Source organism: Emericellopsis cladophorae, assembly GCF_022114955.1.
Source record: "Emericellopsis cladophorae strain MUM 19.33 chromosome Unknown NODE_66_length_117400_cov_117_744279, whole genome shotgun sequence".
NCBI classification, from domain to species: domain Eukaryota; kingdom Fungi; phylum Ascomycota; class Sordariomycetes; order Hypocreales; family Bionectriaceae; genus Emericellopsis; species Emericellopsis cladophorae.
Window position 1 is genome coordinate 57900 of NW_026250991.1, and position 26354 is coordinate 84253.

Consider the following 26354-nt stretch of genomic DNA (forward strand, 5'->3'; position numbering starts at 1 on the left):
TGAAGCTGTTGGCCCGCACTCGTCGCTCAAGTTCAAAACAGAGGAGGGGTATATGGCGAGGATAAGACCCCAAGATCGGACGTATTACGGCATTCCTTCCATACTACACGAGGCGCTCGGGGAAGTCTTTACCGTGTCCCGCCCGTCCACGAGACTCTCGACAGGTGTCGCTATCCCTGCAGGTGCCGGGGTGCCTGTCTATGATCCCTGCTCTGGGCGGCCTTGAGGCTTCACTTTAAGATCCCGTGGGTACAGGATCTGCTTTCTTAGTCGAGCACGGCAGCCTATTGAAACTTCTCCAGTCGCCACATTCACTACGACATCTGCTTTCCCAGATCTCCCCTTGACGGCCATCTGAGTCGCACATGGAACGACCACTGTTCACATGCGACCACAGTCGAAGAGATTACGTGCCTAGACGCTCGGGTTTATCTGGGACGCTGTAGACGGATGCGAGCTGGGCCTCGAGCCAATGGCCCCCGAGGGTAAAAGTTCTAGAGCCTGGGGCTCGTGCATGCTGCCCCATGAGACTCGTTTCATGCATTGAATTGACACGACCAACATGTCAAAACGTGCAGAAGGCAGATCGGCAGATGATTCGGCCAAAAATTAAGCAACCTGAATTCTGCTGTTCTGAGCTGGCCTCGCCGATGATCGACAAGTACGTATTGCCTATTTACAGTGATTCCGCGCATGCGATGAGGCTTTCGTTTTGATGTTCCTCTCACGTCCCCAGTAGACACGATGCCACAAAATTTATCTCACACATCTCATTGGGCGAGAATCGCCGGAGTTGGAGGGTACCAAGACAAGTCGTGAGCCAACATCCTTTCTCCCAGCAGGAGGGATCAGGAGGTCGGGGACAGCATAGGTTGGCTTCAATCAACAGAGCCAACACGACGTTTGAAGAGGTTGCAAAATTACCACACTTGAGCAACAAACTGTCTCTTCTCTGTTATCATCAAAACACCTGGCTCACTCTTTTCTGTCTCTTTGCTTGTTGAACGCGTGCTGGCAAGCACACGTGCAGTCAAAATGTCAGTCTCCGATTGGGCTGCTCTCTTCCCGCCGGATCAAATTCCCTACCACTGGGACAAAGTCCCCATAGTGGGAAAAAGCCTGGCATTTCTCATCGCCAACTATGTCCTCGAGCCAGTCGTGATTGCTGTGGTTGCCCTGCGGTTCTACTCGCGTACGACGATGGGGACACTTGGCTGGGACGACTGGTTCGTGTTGATAGCCAAGGTAAGATCGTTTGTTCTGCTGACGACTCATTTTGATTCTAAATCTCCTAGATACTTTGCATATGCACCTTGACCGTGGTCACAAGCTGTATGAACCTAGTCCCCTTCGAAATCCGCACTCACTGACACTTCACAGTAAGCTCCATCGGATCCGGTTATTACGTCGAACAAGTCGCCATGAATCTGTCGACAGTCTACCTATTGATCTTCATCCTTCAAGGTTTCTTCCTCTTCGCCAACATGACGGTCAAACTGAGCGTTTGCTTCTTCTACCTGCGCGTCTTTGTTGGTAGGAGCATGCGCATCGCCACCCATGCTACTATGGGCCTCGTCGTGGCCTGGACCGTCGCCATTTTATCGCCGCCGTCTTCATCTGCAATCCCGTTCAGGGGCAGTGGGACCTCCGCTTAATGGCGACGGCTCAGTGCGGGAACCAGATGATGTTTTTTTAGTCAGGCTTGAGTATTAATGTCGTCCTCGACTTTATAATCCTCGTCCTGCCATGGTGTACGTATCCCATGCATGTACTTGCACCATGCAATGAATTAACTAACGTTCAACAGATACTATCTGGAATCTGAACATGCGCACGTCCGACAAACTTGGTCTCGCGCTCGCTTTCTCCATCGGTATCGGCATGACCGTCGTCGGCATTATCCGTGCCATCTACGTATCGACGACCTCCGTGAAAGGCGACATCACAGCGACGCTACTCACGAATCTCTTCCTCACAGTGATTGAGCAGCAGCTGGCTATCATAACCGTCAGTATACCCATGCTTCGCCCGCTCTGGCGACGATATAGGGGCCGGCTGGGCGGCTACAGTCTCGATGAAAGTGAGCAGGCGAACAAGGACAGCCTGCCCAACGGCACGTTTGACGGATCTGGTGCGAAAGGGAGGCGCTTGCCTCGGCGCAGGAATAACAATACAATGTTGGATTCGAAATTTGAGCTTGGGACTGTCTTAGGCGAGGAGAGACATGCAGAGGGACGCACTGCCGATCAGAAGAGCCTACCAAATGCAGCTTCATGGGATGCCGTGGACTCAGGGTCATAAAAGAGGCTCGATGAAAAGGGGAGAGGGCGCGTGGCATAGCAGAGCAAAGACAATGTGCCAACAATTACTTTTCGTAGCCGAGACAGAAACCAAGTGGACTTGCTCACAAACATGCGTGACTGACTATTCTATATACTCTATCAAAGCATCCCATTTCGCCTAGTGGTTGAGTACAAGAAGGCTGCAAATCAGGTCCCTTGCAGTCCAAAAATGACGACAACGACCAGTGTCTACATGCGCCTCGCCCCCTTAATCATAAATATAGCAGAACGGTGTCCCTTCAAGAGTATCCAGTGCCTCTCCGATGGTGACCATTTCAGCATTGACACCCATATTCAGGGGATCCGACTTGACAGCGTCCCTGCTCGGCGGCCTGTTGAGAATGGTGATAGTCCCCGCAATGTCCTTAGCCTGGCGCGGATGCAAAGCTTGCCAGATCCAGTAGACACGGTCAACCATGGCGTGGTGCAGAAAAAAGACGGGCTCATTGGGCGAGGAGAAGAGGTCGGACGAGTCACCACCCATGGCAAAGTGACCAGCGGCGTGGATACCGAGGAACTCATCGGCGAAGCGGCCCTGGAACTCGTCCTGGAAGGCCTTGATGCTACCCGAGGCTTCGCCCATTGTGATGTTGTAGAGGTTAGGTAGGGTCATCCACGTATCGATGGCGTAGGGGCTCAGGTCGCGACGGAGGCAGCGAGGGTTGTACTCGAGAGGTGTGGTGGTCGCCTCCATGCCCGCCATCCCGGGGGATGGTGGGCCAAGGTTGGCGACGGCACCGACAAAAGGACCTGATTTGATGCATCCGCCTCCGTTGCCGCTGGGGATGTAGATGTTGTCGAGACCGGAGAGGGCGCCGTCGTGTTCGAAAAACTCGCCGTCGCCACCCATGCTGGTCTCGGAGCCGTCGAAGATGGGGTTCGTGGCAATATCGCCAGTCTCGAACCAGTTCCAGTACTATATGTCTGTTAGCAAGACGATGGACTGTCATGTATGCTCGACGCAACTCACTGGCTGGGTACCCTCATAGCCGCACTCGTCCTGGAGAGCCTTCTCGTAAGCCCATGTGAAGTAACGGTGCCATGTGAGGAAATTGCCCTAGGTGACTGTCAGCAAATTGTCATATGGTGGTACGAATAGCTATTGTTACAGTTCCGTGGATGCTCAGCGTCTGGTTGATGTGGACAGCAACAAAGTCGTCGTATCTGGTGCGAGCCCCAGGCGCAAAGGCAGGGTCAGCCTTGGAGGGCTTTTCGCGAAGGCACAGGACAGCACTGATGTAGGCTTTCTTTTCATCATCAGACAGGGTCTTCCTGCAGAATTGAGTCGCAATGTCAGAAAAGGCGCAGGCAGAAGAGGGCATTGGGAACTCCAGCTTACCAGTCTCGACGCACAGTAGCCTTGGACACGGTACACTTGCTGCACGTCGACCTCTTGGCCTTGTTTTCTTCAGCCTTTTTCAGTGCCAAAACTGCTTTGCTGTTGAGATCGAGCATCACATCGTTGGCGGACTGCTCAGCAGGCGCAGCTGCGACCAGCGACGAGACGCTGAGAAGGCCAGCGAGGACAGCGAGTGAGATTTGCATGGCGGATGGGTTGGGCAGCCTCAGAGATAGATTGAGAGAGGTCAGTAGTAACGGACAAGGCGGTTAGTTAGTCTTTTGACTATTATGTAGAAATGGAATTTCCCCTGTTCACATAATCGTCCAGCGAATCGGAGCTAGCACTGCTGCTGCCAAGTCGCACATGGAGTGTTGGACCGGGGAAATTTGTTCCCAGCATCATGCAGGCGATGTTTATAATCAAAGCAGCCATGGCTGCTCACCGCGTGTCCAGTCAGTCCCGCCCGGTTAACATGCCCTCTTCATCCTGTGCCCTGTTGGTCGGCAACTGGATTCGGCACAGCACCGGTCAAGGATATACGACCACAGGTGAGGGCCACGGTTGAAGTGATTCCCCTGCATCATGCACACAGGGATGAATGAAGAGGCGAGAATGAAGTAAAATATCCGGCAGCTTTAATCTGGGGACGAGTTGGCCTTGAAGACTGATGTGCATGCGAAATTGGGGCAGCATTTCCGTCTTGCATCAGAGAATCGACAGTGTCAGGGGTGCATGCCGGCTCAACCAACAAGGCTGCCTACGAATCATATTATCCTGCATGTGCATCAGCCGTCTACAACAAGTACGGGCAAAGAGCCGGTGCGGTTCGCTCAGCCTGCCGTGTCCGAATTCAGGCTATTGTCTATACCTGCCAACCATGGACGGGCCGCTTTGCGCGGATCCGGCCCGAATGTACATCTACCCAAAACTAAGCCACAAATGAGACTTGTATGATCAAACAGGTGCAGAGCTCTGACCCCTGGCCGGCCGCTGAGGTGTTCTCATGCTGTTGAACGCCTGCAAAAACCAAGACCTGTGCCGCTGACAAGCTTCCCTGCGCCTGACTTGCCGTTTCTACATTGATTGTGGTGGGAGAATTTCTGTTCTTGCCCATGTGCCGCTCAGCCAAGCAGCATTGAAATATGATGGTGATGCCGTCTTCTTAATCTGGGGAGGATGCATTTGAGTTCTGATACCCTTTTTTATTTTATTTTATTTTATTTATTTATTTGGCTACCAGTTGCAACCAGCACCTGCTCTGCCTTCGGGACCCGCATCCTGTTCTTGAATATGGTGCCGCCTCCTCCATTTGTCCTGAACGAGGACCCGGAACGCGTAAAGGAAACCCAGACGGCCATGATAATAGGTGTCATTACAGCGGTCCACTCAATCGCCCTGCTCGCCGTTGTCGTCAGGACGTACATTCGTCTCGTTATATTGAGATCTCCTGGTGTCCAGGATGCGCTCATGGTGATCTCTGCTGTACGTCTTCCCCACTCATGGCCTGCCCCCTGCCTTCCATTGCTAGAGAGGAGACGCCCGAGTCCAAGTGACGGACTGAATCGAGTCGTTGGTTCCATGCTAATTGAACCTCGGAAATGCAGATCACCGCCTTGGTCGGAACAATCATCCTGTTCATGCAAGTACCATACGGCCTGGGCAGACACGCCGATACCATCCCGCGACCCGATCTTGCCGCAATAGGAAAATTCAGCTTCATACATACAGTCGTCCCTCTCCTCGGTGGCATCGGATTCCTCAAGATCTCGATAGCGCTTGAGCTGAAGAAGTTCAACGGCAGTATATGGCGTTGGTACAACATCACTCTGTGGTGCTTGGTTGGTTCGTGACCCAATCTCGCCAAGGGATTTTTGTCCGCTGACTCGATTTGTGCAGCATTTGTTGTTGCGTATACATTCGAAGCGTGGATGTCGTTCATCTTCTTCTGCCAGCCTGTTGCCAGGCAGTGGGACCAGTCGCTCGACGGGTCGTGCTACTCGATCGACATGTTTATCAAATTTGGTCTTGCCAACACGGGTAACAGACGCCCACTCATAGAAGATTGATGCATTACAACTCATATTCTGCAATAGTTTTTAACATCCTCACCGATGTCGCATTCGCGACGCTGCCGATCCCCATTGTCTGGTCTCTGAAGATGCCGGTCAAGACGCGTGTCTACCTCATTCTAGTGCTCAGCCTCGGATACATGTACGTGCACATGTAAATGGATACAGTTGCTCAAGTATAGAGCTGACAGTGAAAGTGCCGTCGCCATGGGGGTTGTCAAGGCCATCCATCAGATCAACTTCAACCCAATGGGCGACAACACATTGTAAGGCCACCAATGTCCTCATCGACGCACGTCTGACTTACATCCACCCACAGCGGCTACGATGTTCAGTTCTGGGGTCTGTATGTAGTGACCATGCACAACTTTGAGCAATGACCAGAGCTGACGAACACTAGCCTACAGCTCAATGTTGGCATCATCGCCGCATGTGCACCCTCTCTGAAACCGCTCGTCAAGAACATTCTGCGTCTCAAGTCGGTCACCCCTCGGTACGGCTACACCAACTCGGGCCACCGTAGCAACAACAGTGGCGTCTACACCGTCGGGGGTGGATTTTCTGGTACCCATGGCTACGCCAGGCAGGGTAACCGCAGCGATCACGCGCCCGAGGGGTTCGAAATGCGCAGTGCACACCGTGGTAAAAATGGTGAGGTTGCGTATACGACAGCGGTGGGGAAGAAAAATCGCCATGCGCCGCCGGATGTGTACGCGTCGCGGGAGGGTAGACATTCTGGCAATGAGAGCAGTGGAAGCCAGGAGACGATCCTGCCACTGCAGGGTAGCAAGAGTAGTGTGAGAGCAACTGAGGTCAAGATATCACTGTAGGTAATATAGTTCATGTAACATCAAGACTCGGCTTTCACATACAGACTAGCTCGAATATAAGCAAGCCCCACACCGTTTTTGTTTTACGCACGGCGATCTAAGGAATGTGTATATCCTGGTCGAGAATGACAATCTCCCAGGCATTGTCAATCGGGAGGCAGGGGGCTACTGTCCGACGTGGTGAGAGTTCACCAGCGCAGAGGTAAAATTGAGTTCTGATGATGAAGAGTGGGAGGCTATGCTAAAGGAGTATTCATCTGATTATTCGCAATCACAAGAGTCCTGGCGCGATTTCTATGTGTTCGTGATATCCCAGGCAAAAGCAATGACAATTCCAATGCTCAGCAAGGATGGTGATACCCAAGTTGAAAAATCAGGATCGTGATGTGGTAGGCACGCAGTTGTCTAGGACGCGAAAGATGGAAAGAAACCTAGGCGAGGATGGAAGGCTAAAGTATAGAGAGAGAGATGGCTCAGCGTCGCAGTATTCACAAGTAGTCCTGCTGCGACTAAGATGAGTGATACAGGCTCTAGGGTAGGTATACGCATACGACGAAAGGGGCTGAAGGGCGCTTCGCGGCTCGCCCCGCAGCTCGGGTCGAGACGAACCGACTGCACAGCAGCACAGTGCTGGGATAGCTATTGCATGTGCATAGTAAGTGACGAGATTAAGACAAATGCGGCTGATGTTTCAACACCCAAAGGCCAGTTCAATTACATCTTGTTCTTGGGCGGTCCTATGGCGCCATCGCACTCATGCCATGAATTACATGTACTAGTGAATACATGCAGCAACGATCTCGGGGCGCAGCTGCGACTCGTACCTCCACGACCATGTATTTTGATCAATGCAGGAGATAAGAAACGGAGTTAATGGGGGCCTTGGGGCGATTAGCAATGGACGATTAACACCAGACTACTCTCAAATACTATATACATAGTTCGTGTTCCCCAGTCGCTTCCTAATCCTCAACCGAAGCCAAGGGCATTTGCCGCCATATGGGTACATGTACGTACAGCGCACCTGAGAAAGCTATTCGACACTCCAAGCCTTCTATTTCTTAGCGTGTCTGCTTGGAAGACTGGTTCCCCGGTTTAATTTTCCATTGACAGCATGTCTTGGGGTGGTTATCTTCCTTGGCTAGGAATGGTCCATCAAAAGGGGGATGGATAGTAAAGGTGGCAGCGGCATATAACAACATAGGTGCCCAAGCCAAGACATAGGCGGCTGCATGTAATTGCTTACAAGTGTTATTCGATACGTGCACGATCGCTGCATGTCGTGCACTAATCGGCGGGAACCTGTGACGTATAGAACTTGAGAAGCATGCCCACTGCCGAGTCCACTCAGCTGGCACGATTAGTGCGATCGTGTATACATGCCCTATATGAGGGGACGCCTCAGTTCAGAGACCAGGGGCCAGCAATCGACAGAGCGAAAACTTACTTGTTTTCGCTCCCCCAGTCTCGTTCATCCTTGCGTATGAACTACTGGACTGGCTCATTCGCCGCTGTGAGCCTGCTGTCTGACGCTGGGACTGGAATCTACGTCCAATACGACATCAATGAAGCAGCTACAACTCGGTGCAGCAGCGAAACCTTGCAGCATGCTCCTGTACCACTCCCTGGCTCAGACCAAAGAGCCAGCAACTTGATGGCGTACATGTATATGTAGTCACCGTGGCGAATTTCTCATCGGGCCGGACAGGTTTGCTTGTCGACATGTCTGTGGCATGCCAAGGCGATATGCAATTCCGGACTCCAGGTGCGGATTGATCATCGGAGGCTCGGAGCTGAGAGCCTGAGGCACGGAAGACTCTCACCGATGATGGCTTCCCAGAGCCGGGAAGCGATGTCTGGCTGTGACTGAAATCCAGTGATTCAGCAGGTGGGAACTGCGACATCCTGCCCCAGAAGGATGTTTCTACAGCACTTTGCCTCGCGAGACATAATTGCGCCCCACGTCCACTCGCTGTGGTGCGTTTCCTCCAGCATGGCTGGGACCGGCATTGTCGAGAGCGCCACCGGTCTGGTGGGTGAGTGGGCTTGTACGAGGCGCATATGGGTTGTGTTGCGCGGAAATCAGCACCTACCTATGTAATTCCATAACATCTCCTTCTCACGGATAGTATAACGCTTTTTACAGGGCGCCGTCGGCGACTGTCGTGGTTGACTCTTGTCCGCAACCGATGATCGGCACCAACCCTGGCATCAAGCCAGTGCAAGTTTCGCCAAAGACGGCCCCTTGGCGCCATTGCTCTGATTCAAACATATGTTTCTATTATTATCGAATCTCTGCAGGCATTCAAGATGCGCAGCTTGTGGTTCCGACTGACGAATGGCCGTGCAGTATTGAGCAAGCGATGGCTGGCTGGGGGCACGCCCACGGTTCAGCCGATTTCCAACTGATCACAGAAGCCGGTGATGAAACAAGTTATGCTTCTTGTGGTGAGGGCCACCTTTGTCCCTTCCGTCGACTCCGTCCAGTATGTCTCGTGCATCATACTAGATGGCGCATCTTCCGCCCTGCAGGCCGCTGATCATGTCAAGCTTGCCCTTGATGGGCCCGAGGCTGTTTAATTCCTTGCTGGACATGCCTCGCCGCGCGTCTGCAGCGTTGCGGAACCCCCCTCGCCCGACGCCGGCGCCGGCGAGAAAGCCAAAGATGGCCATGAGTGCACTGTCCGGGTCCTCGACAATGCTGTAGACGAGGAGACCGGCCTCGCCGACAGTGCCAATGAGGGTGAGCATGGAGCGGAGGGCGCCCATGCCGACGCCGCCAATAGCGCCGCCGATAAAAGGGATGAAGAAGAGGAGGCCGCTGATGAAGTTGAGAATGAACTCCTTCCTCGCCGCTTCCTTGATCTCTTTGGCCTTTTCGACTATCTTGTCCATGTTCTTGACGGCCTCCTCCATGGAAAATGCCGGCAGCGAGGCCGAGTCGACCAGGTCGAGCGCTGTGAGGCCAAAGTCGTACTCCATGTTGTCTTGTTGGATTTTAAGCCGGCGCAGCAGGTCCCGGGCCTCGGGGTAGCCCTCGCCGATAATGTCCTTGGGGTCAAAGACGTCAACCTTGTCCTTGACAGGAAAGTCGAAGAATTTGTTCGACCGCCTCTCGATGCAATCTCGAATGTTCTCTCCGCCATATTGGCAGCCTTGGGGCGTGTTGACGCGGACCGTGTCGAACTTGATCCAGCCCTCCTCGATGCCGTACTCGTCGTAGATGTCCTTGAAGAATTTGTCCTCTTCCTGCATGATCCACGTCGTGTTGGGGACGGCCGGGCCGGTGCCGGGCTCATTGGAGTCCTCGAGCTTAGACGGGCACTTAATGTCCCGGGAGCCGTATCCCGAGTGGCAGTCGTTGCCCCGGACGCAGTCCTCCCAGCATGTGGCGTAGGTGCAGTCGTTGCAGCACTTGAGCTTGGTGTACTCCTTGCAGTCAAAGTAGTCATTGCCCCGTTCTTTAATGAATGCGTTGATCTGGAGCGGCACCTGCGCCTGGACGTAACCGGCATACACGTCAAACTTGTCGTCATAGCCGTTGTCGAGGAGCGCTTTGTACTTCTTCAGGGCCGCTTCCATGATGCGGATCTCGAGGGCAAAGATGTAGCGATTCATGCAGTGATCGGGAATGTCGTCTGCGACGTCCTCAAGCTGTCCAAATGACGTGAAGACCTTTGTGCACTTGGAAAAGCGGTTCGAGATGGTGGGATGATCATCATTGTTTCTGTCGCTGCCACTGGGGCCACTGGAGAACCGGCACGTCAGTTGATGCATCACTTTCCTCAGACCTGGTACTCACTCATTGAACTCCTGCAGATCGACGGCCCAGTCGGTGGTGCCAGCAAAATTGTACGAGCTGTAAAAGCTCGTGCGCGCCTTCTTGGTGTCTTCGTCCATGTAGGCCACCCACTCGGTCTTGTCGTAGACGAGCATGTTAGAGCCCTCGGCCTTCCACTTGCGGGTGACCCTGTCGGACTCTAGAATCTCGCTAATCTCGGCGTTGGAGATATAGCCGGCCGTGTCGGTGCAGCGGCCTTTTTTGGCGTTGGAGAGGCGGTTGGTTCCGGTGAAGAGACAGTTAACGCCGTCGCAGCCGGCCTTGGCCATCTTAAAAGAGCGCCCATACGAGCTCACACCGACCACGACCTTGCCCGAGGGCACGCCCGCCTTTGTGATCATGGCCAGGGCGTCTTTAGTCTCCGTCTCGTTAACGTGGGACCGGAGGCAGTTGCCGCCGGGGCAGCCGGGGGACGTCCACTTATTACCGTAGTCCCACTGGCCGTGAAGGTCATAGGTCATGTATACAACATAGTCAAGCGCCTCGCCCATCTTCTTCATCGGGAACGACTTGAGGTAGTGGTAGGAAGCCGGCGCCGCAAAGGAGACGGTCTTGCCGGAGCCAATTTGCTTCTTGAGGCTAAGGAGCGTCTGGTAGTAGTCGTCGCCCTGCTGCGGGTCGCCGGGGGGGATGCCTGGAATGTCGGGGGCCTAGAGAGCAGTGGTCAGGCGAGAAGAAAACGGGAGGTGCTGGACGCGGAGCTACGTACCCCAGGGTACTCCCAGTCGAGATCGACGCCGTCCAGGCCATGGTCCTCCACAAAGCTGACCAGGTTCTTGACGAATGTCGGTCTATTCGCAGCCTTTGTGGCCTCACGTAAAATATGGAAGGTACTAGGCGAGTTACTGAATTCCCAGCCGCCGAAGGAGACGACTTTATGTACGTCTGACATGTCCTTGAACATGTCGAATTGCTCCTGGACCTTGGACGCGTCGATCCCAAACTCGTTGTTAATATCGACAAAGGCGAAGTGGATAGTGTTGTAGCGGTCCGTGTCGATCTCGTCCACGTTCATGTTAAGGCACTTGCGCTCGAAGTTCCAGGCCTCAAAGTAGGCGATGTTGATCTTCTTGGCTGGGGCGGCGCCCTTGACAATCTCCATGCCGCAGTTGTCAATGCCTGTTTGTCAGCATCTAAACTGCCTCTCTTAACCGAGATGACTTACATCCGCTCTCGCCGGCAGGCGCCGTGCCCGGGTTGCCGCTGGCGGCCTTGTTGACCTTGCAAAAGTCGTCCGTCAGGCCGCAGTTGCCCCAGTTATTGCAACAGACGTTGAGAGGGCACGGGTTCAGCGTCGAGATGTTCTTGCCTGCGGCGGGCGCTTTCGTCCCGGGGACCTGTTCATGTCAGTATCTGCTCTCGAAAGAAGGCTGCCGATGCCGCCAGTGTGTGTCGTCCGGCTGTCATGCTCGAGGCGCGCTCAGGGGTCAAAGTCAGGGTCAGGTTCGCTTACCGTTGGTCCGCATACAGCATTCTGTTTGCGTGTCAGTCAAAGAAGTGCCAGCCTATGTAAATACCGGTCAAGACTCACCGATACGGACGCGGGCATCGGGGGCGATCCCTTGCTGAGGCAGATTTTGCCAGTCAGAAGGGGGTCGCAGCCGATCCAGCCCCAAGTTTGCTTGTTGAATTCCTTGAGGTCGGTGACAGTGATGTCGTTCCGGACGGCAATCGCGGCACACTCATCGCCCTTTTTGACCTGGTAGTCAGCGCAGTAGCCGTTGGGTTTCTGCTTGGGCGGATTGTACGGAAGCTTGCCCTTCGAGCAGCATACAGGCTGGCCGACGATGAGGGACGAGCAGAGATTTTTCTTGGTGTTGACCTTCATAAAATCGTTACCGGAGATACCGCACTTGGAGGCCAGCGTCGTGCATGTGTCGTCCTGGACGACGCGCCTGATCTTGCAGGTCCCGTCTGCGTTACCCGGGGGGATGGTCGAGGGGAGGGTGCCTGAGCTGCAGCATACCACCTCGCCCGAGACGAGCGTGTTGCAAAAGTTGGTGCGCGGGTTATACTTCTTCAGGTTGTTCTGGGTGATCTTGCAGCGATCGGCCAGAGCCCAGCAGCCATCTCCCGGATTCACCTTTGTCGTGCGACACTCGGCGCGACGATCTAGTTGGGCGAGGTCCCCGCGCGAAAAGAGGCGCGCAGGCGACTCGGCATCCTCGGCCGTGACGATCTCGGTCGAGTTGGCCTTATACGGTTCCGCCTTCGGGACGCGGATGGTCACCGTTGTCCAGTTCTCGTCGTCAGCGTCAGCGTCTGCAAAGCATCGTCCGTTCGCCCACGACCGCATGGCCTTTTGGACGACGGCAAAGTTATTGGTGCTGCCGGCGATGACGCCCACGCCATAGTCCGAGCCGCGTCCGTCGCTCTCACACAGCTGGACAAGGGTCGTCTTGGAGAGGGACGTCTCTTCGGCGTGCGTGAGGAACCTGTCCAGCAACTCGGCCGTGAGGCCGTGCTGATGGACCTCGGCGCCGCCAAAGACACCCACAAGGGAGGACTGGAAATAGGCCATGCTCATGGTGTTACGGGTGCATGACGGGGTCTGAGACCCCAACTGGTGGAGGACCTGGCGGCCCGCCGCGAGAAGATGCTGCGTCGAGAAGCTGTCCTGGGCGTGAGCCCCGGGCACAGAGGACGAGAGGGCCACGGGTCTGTCGATCATGACATGGTTGGGCGTGGTGCAGAGCGCGGCGACGTCGTCCTTGGGGCGAAAGGACACGTCCTGTGAGGAGAAGTCTGACACGCAGGCCCGGAGCGCTAGGTTCGCGTTTTGACCGTCGTCAATCTCGTTCTGGTAGACGACGTCGACGAGCATGGTCTCATTGCACGCCGCCAAGCTGGCCTGGTCTGGGTACACAGCCCACCCTTGGCCCAAAGACGCGACCTCGCTGCAGGATAGTGGGCAGATGGTGGACGCGGGGGCCCTCTGGAGCGTGGCAAGCCAGGCCTCCATGTCCTCGTCTCCGGCTGTGTCGATGTGGTACGCTGGATCATCGCGCGGGAAGACCTCCAAGGACGGCGGGCGGTGGCTGTGGGCTTCTTGCGCACAAGTGCCGGCCGCGACGAGCGCGCCCAGCAGGGCCCATGACTTCCGCGAGTTTGCCATGGCAGACAAGGGAGTCGGGACAGTGGACGCTTGAATTATGATACGCGTATCGGCGGGATACCGAGCCAGCTGAGGTTGACGTGCTAATCAGAGGGACGGCCCTTGAGGGAAGAAAGGTATGGATAACGAGGGAAGAGGCTCGAGAGATGAGAGAGGCGCAGAGAGGTCTTGATGTTTGCGCAGCGGAGAGAGCACTCTGATGCTCATTTACGTACGCGCGGGATGGCCGAGGCACCTGACCATGAGGGCGAGGCCTGGCCAAGCTGTCCCAAGACATCGTAGCATCCATGTGGATCACGGTGTCCTGGAGTCTGGTCGTCTAAGGTGTCCAAGAGACCATATGCAGGAAGTGTCAACTTTAGGGGTTGTCGGCGTTCATGCAAGGAACCTCTGTTGGTGGCCAGGCTGGGCCGTCTGTTCTTCGTACATGTAGACAGCACAGGCCGACGTCTTTTGCCTAAACTTGTTCTCTCTGGAGTCTAGACTATGTATCTTTGTGCACTCGGACGTGCTTAGCTCGGCGTCGAGCCGCTTGTGGGAGCCGGCCCCCGGCTGGCGACATGGATTGCAAAGGGCTAGTTTGGGGGCCGAAACAAAATTCACGAAACAGAGGACCGCGGAAATCAATCATCAGCCGCGGCCCGCAGACAGTGTGCCTGCGGCTTGGCCTGCATTCTTGGCAAGGAGTTAAGGACCACCCAGGCTCTTTTGCGGCCTTTTGCAACCAACAAGGCCCGACGCTTGTCGACGGCCTCGAGGCTCCCCGCGGCTCACGAGACACAGCGTTGGCAGTAAAGATTCGGCGGTTCATCTTGCTCATCCTGGCTTCTCCTGTCTTGGCGAGATGCTGTGCAGCTCGAGATGTGTGATTCGCGCAAAAAGTTCTCGCCAAAAGGACCAGGACGACTCTATCCGAGTCCGCTACCAACGTAACGTTGGTGGTATGCGTGGGCGTGAACCGATCAAGGACTTTGACCCCTGGCCCCTTTTCTTGCTGTCTCGTGATGGCAGGATCCTCGTCGACTTTGCTTTTGCAGGTCCCTCCCGAGAGACTGCGCAGCTACATGTATCTACGATATCATATCTCCGTCTGTCGGTGTGTCGCCCTCGCCAGATTTTCTCGATAAGCCTGCTTGCTCAGGCAACCTGTCTTTCTTGTGTTAAACATCTGGTCCTCAGGCTATCCCGCTTCTCACCCTGCGTCATCTCACCATGCGCTTGTCGTTGCTCCTCTGTGACCTCTACCTGGCCACGGCTGTCGTTGCTGGCGGCTACCAGGGTGCTCTGGAGCGCGTCCTCCTGTATTACGCGTACCAGATCGACGGGCTCAATGATCCCAGCTACCGGCAACTGGGCTACAAGTGCGTCTCGTGGCAAAAGGATGCCGGCGAGTGCAAGGACAACAATTGGGAACAGTACAAGTGCACTGCCCTGGACGACCCAAATGAAAAGAAGGGCAAGCGATGCAACTTTTGGCAGCTCATGACGAACCTGGGCGAGACAAGGGGCGGAAATAACGCCAAGCTCATGATGCCTGAGGGCGTGGACGCCAACGCTAAGACGCTACCCATTGAGAAGACGGCCGTCAGCTATTACATGTACACGCGTGAGCACATGCCTGATGTCAACAGCGCCGGCGAGCCGGACAAGGGCAAGGTGGGAGACTACCAGCCCTACAAGTTCCTCAAGTACGGCGAGACCAACTATAACGATTGGCTGGGTCAGCTGGGCGACATCGTGCAGAGCACAGCAAAAGCAAAAAAGAGCGACGCCAACAAGTGGATGTTTGAGGAGTTTCAGAACACTGTCAAGCAGATCCGCGCCGCCCGCATCGGCGACAATGGCCGCTTCGTCGTCGCGGAGTACAAGAAGAACGCTAGCATGGACAATAAGAACATGGTCACCGACAATCCGGGCACCAACCCAGCCACCAAGAGCGAATACAAGAACCTCGACTGGTACGAGAACCACCGGGGCGAGTGGATCGAGTTCAACTGGGCCGAGACGCAGAACGAGATGGACAAGAATGGCGTCAAAGAAGCAGACAAAAAAATGGCCACCTTTCGGAACAAGTATTTTGAAAGCGAGAGTGCCCGGCAGCACCAGGCCGTCATGAACGAGTTTGAGCTCATAGAGAGGAAGGTCACGGGGTGTAGGTAGGTGACTGCATGTGCACTCCGAAGAGGAGGGAGAGGAGGATCGTGAAAAAGAGACAGAGGAGTAGAGCTCAATTGGTCAAGTGGTGTGCGTGTGTTTGTGTACGCCGTAAGCATGCCTCCTCGTGTATTGGTCTACTTCGAAGTATAATTGTGTGCCGCACAGCGGATATTCAGGCTACTTCCCCTCGGACACCCCAAAGAACAGCTCGTCAGGCACTTCCCCCTCGGTCCCCTTGATCCTCTTGTCGTACATCTGGCGATAGTAACTGTTACTGTATTCTGGAAACGGACGCGCGGGAATCATCTCCAACATCTCCCGCCTGCTGTATATGGGGCTCGGGCTCGCGGTGCTCTTGGCGATAAAGAAGACATTGTCCGTGGGAAAGTGCTTCTCCTCGGCCACGTTGATCCAGTGCCCGATGTTGTCCTGGCAGACAATGTGCAGTTCCCTTAGGCCGGTCAACGTATTCAGCTCCTCAGACTGGAAATGAAAGAAGCACTCGTCATTTTCGCTCTCGAAGCGGAAACGCTGGATCAGCGGCCTGTCGTCCTCGAGCCACGAGAAGACCAGAGGCCCGATGGAGATCATGTCGGACGCAAAGTTGACCCAGGTGTAGCTTTGGGGCCGGACGAAGGCACGCTGGTAGAGCTGCCGCTGGATAGCGATCCGCCGAGACTCACGGCAGACATGGAGAATAGCGGGCGCCCTCGAGAGACAACGAATCTGCTCTCTAGTGCCGCGCTTCTTCGTATGTTCGAGGTGGTGTCGGAGCTCCACGACGCGCGGCTCGGCGTCGACAAGCTCCCAGACGCGGGTGCGAAGCTCGGCTGGTAGGCGGCTAAATTGATGAAAGGGCCGCAGCTTCTTGTTCTTGTCCTTGTCCTTGTCCTTGTCCTTGCCCTTGCCTTTGCCCTTGCCCTGGCCGGGCATCTTCCTCTTCTTGGGCATGGCGGCGAATGCGACCTTTGATAAAATGGTGCTTCAGGGTGGATGGATAGGGAGAGGTGAGAGACTAGGACGTTGGGTGTAGGAGTCGGGATTCCCCGGTCGCGACCGGCCGCTTGCCAAGGACGACAGGCCAGAGCAAAGGCCAGAGACACCGTGCAAAGCGAAGAAGGCTTGTGATTAGCGGCGTGCGTGCAGTCGCTGAGGGCGAGGCTGCTTGGCGTGATTAGGGGCCGGTTGCGATGGAACGTTGCTGTCGAAAGGATGTTGGCCTGTTGGTCTGTTGGCCTGTTGGTCTGTTGGTCTGTCGAGCACATGTGACAGGGCACTCTACGGACTGTTCCGTGTACTCGTGCCGCGTCCCACTTTAAGTAGCCCAGTCGAGGTCGGTCTCTAGAGTCTAACAATTCGACCCGCGTGATCCTGCAGAGGTCCGTCTGGTGTGTACAACGCACAACCAAGGTCTCTCAGGGACCTGCGGCGGGACAAATGTTATAGTATGAACCCCCCACACACCGCACCACGTACACCACCCACACCCGGCAGTGACGGCGCGTCCGACCTTTGTCACCTCGGGCTGTGCCCGCCCATCCAGTCCCCTGAAGTGAGTGTGGCCGATTCCTCTGGCCCGGTGGCCGGTGGCCGGTGGCCGGTGGCCGGGGCTGGGGCTGGGGCCTGGAATCCGGATCTCCATACGGAGTATCCGTAGTCTCCTCCAACTGCCCAGATTTGCATATTGCACCCCTGCATCAGCCATGGCACGTACCTTCCCGAAGCAGTCAGAGCCTCAGAGCGCTACAACGTCCCTCATGGGGGCTGCCGCATTGTCATTTGTCAGGGGTCCACGACTCCACGCGCCATGGCCCGATGCGCGCCCGAGATGGTCCTTGTCCATTGTGCCTGCATGTACTTTCTCGGCACAGCAATTGGCAATCCTGGACTTGCGGATGCTCAGTCGAAGAAAAGGTCCATTTCTTCACTGCCCGCCAAGTCGCCCGATTCTTGGAGTCCATTGGCCAGACGGACGCTTAGTGGTGCCTCCCCGGTGCCCTCCTGAGACCTGATAGTCAGCTCACGTCCCATCAAATCTCTGCTTCACTCGCCGCGTCTTTCACTCTGCTCTGCTCGTCTCCCTCTTCGAACTCTTCCCCTCCCGTCTACCCCGCGGTCTGCCAATCCTCGTCGTCCCCCTTCCCGTCCCTGCCACCTGCTGCCACCAGCCCGCGTCCGAGACAAGGCCCCGTCGGCATCATGAATATGAAGGCCGCCCCTCTGTTGGCATTGATCGCCGTCCCTGGAGTCCTGGCGGGCCAGTGGCCGAGTCTCCAGGTCGACCCAGACACCATCTCCCCCTGCGTCATGTGGGAGGACAACGCCAACGACCTGGTCTGCGAGGACGTCCGCGACTTCTGGAACATCACCCCCGAGGAGTTCTCCCGCTGGAACCCCTCCGTTGGCCTCGACTGTAAGCCGTGGCGCATACAGTCCTACTGCGTCGTGCCCCTCGCGCGCCTCCCCACCACCACCTCCTCAGAGGCGCCCGAGACCACCGCCACCACGCCCACCACTTCGGCCAGCACCCTCGGCCCCTCCCCGACCAGCTGGTCCGCCCTGGGCTGCTACACGGATGAAAACCCCAAGTACGCGGCCCTCGAGGAGCGAGTGAGCGACGAGGGCGGCGATGACAATCTCACCGTCGCCACGTGTCAAGACGCGTGCTACAGGGCCGCCTTCATCTTTGCGGGCGTCAAGGCCGGGAACGAGTGCTGGTGCGGCGACGCCGTTCTCGGTGACCTCGCGGGGAACGCCACCGACTGCGATACCCCTTGTTCCGGGGACAACACAGAGACCTGCGGCGGCAGCAAGCGCCTCAACGTCTTTGAGCCCGCCGACTCCTTCTGGGACGAGGTCACAACCGAGACTGAGAGCGAGACAAAGACAAAGACAGAGACGCAGTCCGAGTCCGAGTCCGCGTCTGGCACAGCGGTCGCCATCGACGACGCCGACTCGGACTCGTCCGCCTGACTGCATGGCGGCGCCCGGTGCATGCATGTGTACATGCTGCTGATCATCTCTGTCGGATGGTCGAGCCTATTCATGATGTAGGAATATGGGGGAGATAGTATGGACCTGGGTCCAAGTGATAATATGACGAGGAAGAACATGACGCCCCATTTTTGCGTCGCAATAATCGCTCAAGGCGTGAGACCCTTGTATTATTTATAGCCTGTGGCAGATAGGTAAATCGTGACTCGTGACCTTGCCATGCGCTCGCAACTTGCACGTGGCCTGTCTGGGCCGATCACCCAAATCTATTACCATCACTTGTATCATCGACTCCATTCTGCTCATCGCCTTTACTGCCCGACCCACGCCCGCCACAGTATCCGTGTGCCTACAGGCCGTCGTGCGCTCAGCAGCAGTTCCTTTGCGGCAGCGCAACATGAACTATCCACCCCATTGTCGCTGCGGGATGTCCCAGAAGAGCAGCTGGAGGACCGCAGCGAGATATGGTGGGACGGAATTTCGGCCGAAGCCAGAATCTATCTCGATGGAAACAAAAGATGGGAATGGGTCGTGTACCGGTGCGCCTACGGCCAGGAGCTCGATGCGCGCTGGGAGGCTACCAAGCGGCGCATAGTGGAAAACCTACGCAGGGAGATTGACGAGTCTGACGAGTCTGACGCGCCCTCCATTATCGACAAGATGGATCTCATCTTTGTGGAGGAGCCTGCCCTCGAGGGCGTCACGAATGACGAGCTCAGGGCGCACTTTCAGACGTGGGCGGCCCCAAAATGGGCAGCGTACCGTGAACTGAGCATCTCCACACGACAGGAGGTTCACGGTATGAGTACTTCCTCAAGGTCGACGGTGATCAATTGTGCGAAGGCCCCGTTGGTCTCGTCCGGGGCTGGCTGCATGAACCGTGCGAAGGCCACCCCGAGGAGGAGGAAGACACGGACCCCGAGGATTGGTCCAAGGTCCGGGACAGCGAGATCTCGACTGATCTCTACGAAAGCCTGTATGGCACCGAGCACTATTCCTTACTGTATTAAACACCCGAGGACGGGCCGGCTTATATTCCTAGGGCCTTCTATATACAGGACCCAATGCAATGACAAGAGTTCTATAGTTGTGTCTACGGTCACGCTCTCCTTGGGCAGACTTACAGCCCAAGCTTGAAGCCACCGGGCCACAGCCGCTGCAAGAGTCGCAGCGGGTCGTACTTGCGCGAGATGGACAGCAGCTTCTTCTTGTTGGCCTCGCCATAGCCGTCATAGACCTCCTGGAAGCCGGCCGAGTCACCCATGTAGTTGAAGGCGTCGTAGACACCGGCCGCTTGGGTGGCGTTGGCAATCTTCCAGGTGGTCGTCTTGATCCAGTCGTACACAGCCTCGCTGTGCTCCTCCCCGCGCCACTCGACAACCTCGGCCCAGGCGAGGTAGGTGCCCTTCTCCTCGGGCTCGAAGCCGAGGGCGTTCCCTGCCGGGTTGGCCTTTTGGGAGCCGGCGAGCCAGAGATCGCCGAGGGGCTGCCAGTCCATGGAGATGAGTTGGCGGTCGGCAGGAGGAAGGATGGCAAAGAGCTTGGGCAGCTCCGCCTCGAAAGCCGCCCAGGACACCTGGACACCCTCGAGCAGGTCATCGTAGGTCTTGCCCACAGTCGTGCCGGCAATGAACATGTCGTAGATGCCAGGGACGACCAGCTGGCCCGTCTCGTCGGCGAACTGCGACAGCGTCGTCTTGGAAAAGGTGTTGCCGACGTTGGGAAGGTCCCAGAAGGGGCGGAAGCACTCGGGCTCGGGGTCCTTGTCGCTGTCGTAGTACAGGATCACAGCACCGACGGTGGTCTCCTCGTCGACGGCCACGACCTGGGGCACCATGTGGGACAGCGGGTCCGTGTTGAAGGCGGAGTAGTTTGCAATGGCCTCGAGAAGGGCGGGGATGTCGGTCACGGAGTAGACGCCGGCGTAGACATCACCAGAGGGGAAGGTGTTGAGTCGGAACCCGGTGACGATGCCAAAGTTGTTGCTGCCGCCCTTGAGCGCCCAGAACAGATCGGAGCGGACGTTCTTGGTGACCTTGACGACTTGGCCGGTGTACAGGACAATCTCGTACTCGACAACATTGTCGGCAGACCAACCATGCTGGTTGCCGTGAAAGTTGATGCCACCACCGAGCAGGAGTCCAGGTACACCGACAGGCGAGAGACGTCCGCCCGTGGTCGCGAGGCCGAACTGGCCCAGGTAGCTGTAGACCTCGCCCCAGTCCAGGCCGGGACCCACCCAGACCGTCTTGCGATCGGCGGCGACCTCCAGTTTGGTCAGGTTGCTCATGACGATCAGCGGTCCACCGTCGATGCTGTTGGCGCCACGGATGCCCATGTGGCCTCCCCCGCGCACCGCGAACTCGGTCGTCGTGACCTCGTTGATGAGCAGCGCGGCGGCGACATCTTCGGCCGAGGTCGGGCGGAAGACGCAGGCGGGTGCCATGATCTGGTGGTTGGACCAGAAGTTCTCAACCTCATAGTCATAGACGGACTGTCCTGGGACGAACGTCTTGGCACGGGCAGTCAGGCGCAGCGCGTCGCAGCCATCCAAGAATGCGTCGACCTGAGTGAGCAGGCCACCCAGGGCGTATAGCGCCGCGGTGAGTTTGGTGGTGCGGGCGATCATGTTAGCCTCGAAGAATGAATGACGATGAAGGAAGGCGAGGGATGTGAGATAGATGGTCACAAGACCGCTTGTCTCGATGGTTGGTGAGGGAGGGATAGGGGAATCTCAACCACCGCGATGATCTGGCCTGGGGTTCATTAAGACATGACAGACACGATTGAAATATCGAGCCTCGGCCGGTCTTTCGGAACGCATGGCATTGGGTCTGCTGTTCTGTAATTTGAAAATTTACGGTCTGCAGTCCTGATGGAGTAGGCGATGCTCGGCGAGATGCAAGGGGAAATTGACCCGTCAGGTCGGTCAGGTGGAGAAGAATGTCTGGAGGACTCCCGATTCGAGCGCACTGACGGTCCACCGAACAGCTCTAGGTCACCTGCAGCAGATAAGGGCCTTGGCGCGACTGCAGCATCTGGCCAGATCCTTGCTAGGTCCCCGACTCCCCTGTCTTGTCCCTCGCTTGCAGCTTGGTCACAGCTCGCGGCGTGCTGCCCCGATGGAGTTTCTTGGAGTCTTGGGAGCCGAAAGCTGCTGCTGGACCCACGCCAGCTTTTGTCTTTGAACTTTGCGGCCGAGGCCCGGTATACGGTGACGAAGAGCAAATCAGAGGAGAAGATGATGTTTATTCTCTAGCTGAAGGATATGCCGATGGCGAGAAAAGATAGCGCGAAAATGCCGCTTTTTGACGTGAGTAGCGAGCGGTGTGGGCCGAATGTGGGTGGCGGCCTCACTAAACTAAAAGTGAGGCAAACATGAAATAACACGGTCATGTCCCCGGACAAGTCCACGCCATGGCTGGGGTTTGGCGGTTGCATGGTTGCATCATGTGTGCAATACTACGACTCTACGAGTCAGGAGGCTAATCACCGCCTCGGACTAAGGGTCGGCCGATGTAGGATTCAGAATCTACGTAGCATGCGACAACGTGGAATGCACGTGCGAAGTAAGGCTTCTGCAGCGGAAAATATGACCGATCCTCTGGATTGGGACAGTCTCGAATTTCCACGTGCAGATAAACACATGGCCAAGTCCACCCACATGCCTCGCCCCCAACTTCTTCCTGTTCCTTTGTCTTGACACTCACCCAGGGCGGTTTTGGACGTACGCACATACCAAGCTATAGCTAACACGCCAGACAATGTCAATGGATCACGGTGTCATGTACTTGGAGGATCCGGTTCCCCCCGTGACCCGTGATCCGAGCCTGCCCGGTCATGCGACACCCCTGACGGTTGTCACGATTGTGTCCTTCTCGCTGGCGACGGTGTTTATGGCCATTCGACTGTATGCTCGTCAGTTTCTCGTTGGCAGACTCTCGTTCGACGACTGTGAGTTCACTTGCACCAGGGGTTCCCTGAAAGTCTCAACATGAACTGACGGCGGAACAAAGATGTCATGGGCCTGGCGTATGCCTGTGATGCAGTCATGGTTGGCTTCACACTAAACAGTACGATCCGTCTTCTCCTCCTCCTCGACAGTATATCTAACAATACCCAGTGCTCAAGTACGGCATGGGAAAGCACATCTGGAACGTCCCTCTCACCGATCTCTTCCCGCACTTCAACCTCAACAACATGCTCGCGGCCGTCTTCTGGTGCGCCGCCACCGGCTTCGCCAAAGGCTCCATCCTCCTCTTCTACCTACGCATCTTCCCCGCCAAGTCCGCGCACATTGCCGTCTGGGCCGCTTTCGCTTTCACCATTGCGTACTCGTTCGCCTCGGCGCTGGTCAACATCTTTGCCTGCGACCCCGTCAAGGGCTCGTGGGACTTTGAGGCGGCCGCGACGGCCAAGTGCATCAACCGCGAGGCCTTCTACTTTGCGCAGGCGGGACTGGGTATTGCGACGGATGTGATCACAGTCGTGATCCCACTTCCTTGGTTGAAGACGCTCAAGCTGCCTACCCGCCAAAAATTTTATGTGGGCATCATGCTCACTATGGGAGCATTGTACGCATATTTCCTCCCTCGAGTACACGAGGAGTAGACTAACATCGACTAGTGTCTGCATCGTGAGCGGTATCCGTCTCCAGTCCCTCAAAGTCCTCCTCAGCGACCGCGATCTGACCCGTAAGCCAACTTTGTGCCACGGTCCTCCCATTTCCACCAGCTAACACCTGCAGGCAACACCGTCCTCGCCCTCATGTGGTGCGTCCTCGAGCTGAACCTCAGCGTCATCGGCGGCTGCATCCCCACGATCAAGCCCCTCCTCAAAGAGTTCTTCCCCCGACTCCTCGGAACCAGCCTAGGCCGCAGCCGCACCGGCGACGACATTTATCTACAATCATCGCGCAAAACGGGTCGCAATGCGGACAACGGTCCCTCGGGCGTGCGCTCATTCCACGCTGGCACGCACTCTGCCACCGGTCGTCAGTCCGACACGGGCAGCGAGGAGTTTATCATTTCAAAAGCCTATGGGTCAAGCACAAACGACGGCGTGGAGGAGGGCAAAATCACGAGGTCATACGGTATTGAGGTGGAGACCACATTCGTAAAAGACAACAATAGACATTCATGAGTGCCCCCTTGATCTATGGTAGTCACGAGGTAGAGTAGGTCCCTCATAGAAAATGCAACAACCATGGTAGTGTCCTGTCGTCCTTCGTCTGGGGGTCTGCGAACCAGGCATTTGACGTAACCACGCCCTCCTCGCCCACGTCCCACGTCCCGCTCCTCACACAGTCGATCCACGCGTCGAGCATCTCTACAAGCCTCAGCGGCCTCTCCTCGCCCCATGGCCTTCTCACCGTGAAGGACCAAGTGTTCGCTATACCTCGATCCGTAATCAAGAGCGTCCCGTCGGCAAACTCGTGGCCTTGAACATAGAGGCCCGGTCGGCGGGCAATGGTGAATTTACCTACGCCCCAGCCACGGTCAAAGGTCGGATCGTCAGGTGTCGCCGACACGGTATCGGTTACCGACGGAAGAAGGCAGCAAGCGAACATGCCGCTGCCCTCAGGAGCCGAGGCGTTGAACCTGCGACGCGGAGAGGCGTCGTCTTCGGCATCCATAAGGGATGAAAAGCTATCGGTTGTGAATGTCGTAAGCCCCGGTGCGACGAATCTGCACCGAGGTCGCGAGGCGCTCGAGAGGAACGCTTTACCAAACGGGCTGATCTCGTATTGCTCGACAAGATCGGCCGGGAGCATTGACTCCTTTTCGGTAGATGGAGGTAATCCGGGCATCCTCTCCGTGATAGCGACAAGGAGCTCATCCCACGCTTCGAGAGCGTCTTCGAGATCTCGCACTACCCAAGGCACGAAATCTATTGCATTGCTCCACGAATCCCTACAGAATTTACCTCGATCCCACATCTCGAGCATCTTCACGAGGACGACCTCTAGAGGGAGCCACGACGGCGATTCATCGGGCGGAAGCTGCGATATATCGAGCCGCCAGCTCGTAGCATAAAAGCTGTCTAGGTCCAGGTAGAGCCCACCGTCCATATACGTATCGGTGAGGTTATCCGGGTAGAGTAAGATAATCTCGCGATCATCCGACTCGCCGAACACGGTTCCGTGTATTTTCATACACTGCGGATCGGGCTGACGAAACTCAGCGGTGAGAGGCAAGCTGTCAGGGCGGAAGCTGTCGAGCTGGGAGAAGAAGCGATAGATCCTGCGCTGCTCCAGTGGCTTTGCGTCGCGTGCATCATTCTCACCGTCGCGATCACAGTCGTCGCTGCCATCGTCCATGCCGTCTTCACTATCATCATCAGACCCTTCAGCATCGCGGTCCGTGTCGAGGATCCATGTTGCGCAGGCCGGTACGCGCTCGCGCATGCGTCTGACGAGATCCCGGCGGATACTGCGACCGACCTCAGGTACCTCGTGCGGGCTCTGTGCTATGGCCCTCTGAAGAATTTGGTTGTGTAGCGCGGCGCAGCGCTCGGGGTCGAACGTGCCATCTTCCATGGTACACGTGTGTTTAGGTGTTGCCAGGCCAGAGGATGGGTGGCGAATGTTGCTTGGGCGTCTACAGGGTAATTCAACGGGACTTTAACTGTTAAGTTAGTTAACTTAACTTACCTACACCGCCCGCCCATGGAAATGACTACCCGGGGCATGTTTGATCGTAAGACCGTGCGTGACCTCGATCCTACTCTGTCTAAGATGGCGATTATCAAAAGGATTAGGAACTCGTTCACAAGACGAGCGGCAAGTCTGGGCCGATCGTTATTTTTCCTCTAGTTGAGCCAGGGCTTATTGACAATTTCCTTTGCGACACAACCCCTCAAGGCAACAGAGCAGAGCGAGAAATTCCAAAGTGGAGCGTGGTAGAAGTTCTATCTTCTTGATATTCTTGTATGATGCGACTCAACGTCACTAAGCTCTACATAAGTGGCTGCAGATGCCCACGCACTATTTTATAGACAAGTTGCTAGGCCCCTTTTACCCTGAAACGTGAAAGCTCCTGTGTCCCTAGAGTTTAATCGCTGTCAAGCGGCCAACAAGTTCTAGAAAATCAGAGTGTTAGTGTTCTCGAAACGATTTTGGTTTTAACTGTAGGTCGATTTGAGCCGGGGAACGCACCTTCAGTCTCATTCATAGATCTCAAGAAGGCAAGGGTACAGTCGACGCAATAGTCCTGATTGATATCATCAACAATCTCCTTAAACTGCTGGACCTCTGGGATATTCTTATTTGCCACGACTCTCGTTTTTTCAAACGATAAGCTGTCTTTCAATTCATCTACCCGTTCATTAGTAACCATAGACCTTTCAAAATGGGTACGCACCTGAGAATAGTATTGAGATCCGACCTAGAATGCCGGGATCCTGCTCCCTGCGACGACGTAGAGCCAGTAGATTGGCTAGCACGGGCAGGAACCACACCGTCCCAAATTGTAATGCTATCATCATCGCCTTGCAGAACTCGGAGGCGCTTGTTGGTTCCGGCTCCACATCCGTGTAGAACGGCTCTCGGAACTCTATCACTGCTTTCGCCCATCGTGGTTTCCCATCTTTCTTCTCTTTTTTCGACATGAAGTCGACTTTGAATTGAGGCAGCATGGTGAACAAGTCATCGTTGACGATCTTGT

The 26354-nt window shown here is 56.0% G+C and overlaps 11 protein-coding genes across 11 annotated transcripts; 5 read left to right on the forward strand and 6 right to left on the reverse strand.

Annotated features, from left to right (window-relative positions):
• Positions 1 to 1035: 1035 nt before the first annotated feature.
• On the forward strand, positions 1036 to 2301 carry J7T54_005044 (uncharacterized protein; the record flags this gene model as incomplete). Its single annotated transcript, XM_051509642.1, has 4 exons — positions 1036 to 1245; positions 1296 to 1332; positions 1381 to 1533; positions 1808 to 2301. The coding sequence occupies 4 exons, from the start codon at positions 1036 to 1038 to the stop codon at positions 2299 to 2301; spliced, it is 894 nt and encodes a 297-aa protein (XP_051359376.1).
• A 249-nt stretch (positions 2302 to 2550) lies between these two features.
• J7T54_005045 (tyrosinase) lies at positions 2551 to 3887 on the reverse strand (the record flags this gene model as incomplete). Its single annotated transcript, XM_051509643.1, has 4 exons — positions 2551 to 3258; positions 3313 to 3399; positions 3452 to 3614; positions 3682 to 3887. The coding sequence occupies 4 exons, from the start codon at positions 3885 to 3887 to the stop codon at positions 2551 to 2553; spliced, it is 1164 nt and encodes a 387-aa protein (XP_051359377.1).
• Positions 3888 to 4974: 1087 nt separating this feature from the next.
• On the forward strand, positions 4975 to 6583 carry J7T54_005046 (uncharacterized protein; the record flags this gene model as incomplete). Its single annotated transcript, XM_051509644.1, has 7 exons — positions 4975 to 5166; positions 5289 to 5526; positions 5581 to 5721; positions 5778 to 5895; positions 5951 to 6019; positions 6073 to 6099; positions 6154 to 6583. 7 exons carry the CDS (start codon positions 4975 to 4977, stop codon positions 6581 to 6583), a joined length of 1215 nt encoding a protein of 404 aa, XP_051359378.1.
• A 2505-nt stretch (positions 6584 to 9088) lies between these two features.
• On the reverse strand, positions 9089 to 13539 carry J7T54_005047 (uncharacterized protein; the record flags this gene model as incomplete). The annotated part of the gene is made up of 6 exons (XM_051509645.1): positions 9089 to 10331; positions 10386 to 11074; positions 11134 to 11543; positions 11590 to 11761; positions 11878 to 11898; positions 11956 to 13539. The coding sequence occupies 6 exons, from the start codon at positions 13537 to 13539 to the stop codon at positions 9089 to 9091; spliced, it is 4119 nt and encodes a 1372-aa protein (XP_051359379.1).
• A 1212-nt stretch (positions 13540 to 14751) lies between these two features.
• J7T54_005048 (uncharacterized protein) lies at positions 14752 to 15699 on the forward strand (the record flags this gene model as incomplete). The annotated part of the gene is made up of 1 exon (XM_051509646.1): positions 14752 to 15699. The coding sequence occupies one exon, from the start codon at positions 14752 to 14754 to the stop codon at positions 15697 to 15699; it is 948 nt and encodes a 315-aa protein (XP_051359380.1).
• Positions 15700 to 15873: 174 nt separating this feature from the next.
• Positions 15874 to 16647, reverse strand: J7T54_005049 (uncharacterized protein; the record flags this gene model as incomplete). The annotated part of the gene is made up of 1 exon (XM_051509648.1): positions 15874 to 16647. The coding sequence occupies one exon, from the start codon at positions 16645 to 16647 to the stop codon at positions 15874 to 15876; it is 774 nt and encodes a 257-aa protein (XP_051359381.1).
• A 1248-nt stretch (positions 16648 to 17895) lies between these two features.
• Positions 17896 to 19700, forward strand: J7T54_005050 (uncharacterized protein; the record flags this gene model as incomplete). Its single annotated transcript, XM_051509649.1, has 3 exons — positions 17896 to 18659; positions 19029 to 19489; positions 19579 to 19700. The coding sequence occupies 3 exons, from the start codon at positions 17896 to 17898 to the stop codon at positions 19698 to 19700; spliced, it is 1347 nt and encodes a 448-aa protein (XP_051359382.1).
• Positions 19701 to 19810: 110 nt separating this feature from the next.
• J7T54_005051 (uncharacterized protein) lies at positions 19811 to 21319 on the reverse strand (the record flags this gene model as incomplete). Its single annotated transcript, XM_051509650.1, has 1 exon — positions 19811 to 21319. One exon carries the CDS (start codon positions 21317 to 21319, stop codon positions 19811 to 19813), a length of 1509 nt encoding a protein of 502 aa, XP_051359383.1.
• A 1141-nt stretch (positions 21320 to 22460) lies between these two features.
• On the forward strand, positions 22461 to 23832 carry J7T54_005052 (uncharacterized protein; the record flags this gene model as incomplete). The annotated part of the gene is made up of 5 exons (XM_051509651.1): positions 22461 to 22644; positions 22707 to 22763; positions 22814 to 23264; positions 23317 to 23384; positions 23438 to 23832. 5 exons carry the CDS (start codon positions 22461 to 22463, stop codon positions 23830 to 23832), a joined length of 1155 nt encoding a protein of 384 aa, XP_051359384.1.
• A 43-nt stretch (positions 23833 to 23875) lies between these two features.
• On the reverse strand, positions 23876 to 25228 carry J7T54_005053 (uncharacterized protein; the record flags this gene model as incomplete). Its single annotated transcript, XM_051509652.1, has 1 exon — positions 23876 to 25228. The coding sequence occupies one exon, from the start codon at positions 25226 to 25228 to the stop codon at positions 23876 to 23878; it is 1353 nt and encodes a 450-aa protein (XP_051359385.1).
• A 507-nt stretch (positions 25229 to 25735) lies between these two features.
• J7T54_005054 (uncharacterized protein) lies at positions 25736 to 26325 on the reverse strand (the record flags this gene model as incomplete). Its single annotated transcript, XM_051509653.1, has 3 exons — positions 25736 to 25770; positions 25847 to 25942; positions 26052 to 26325. 3 exons carry the CDS (start codon positions 26323 to 26325, stop codon positions 25736 to 25738), a joined length of 405 nt encoding a protein of 134 aa, XP_051359386.1.
• Between the last annotated feature and the right edge of the window lie 29 nt (positions 26326 to 26354).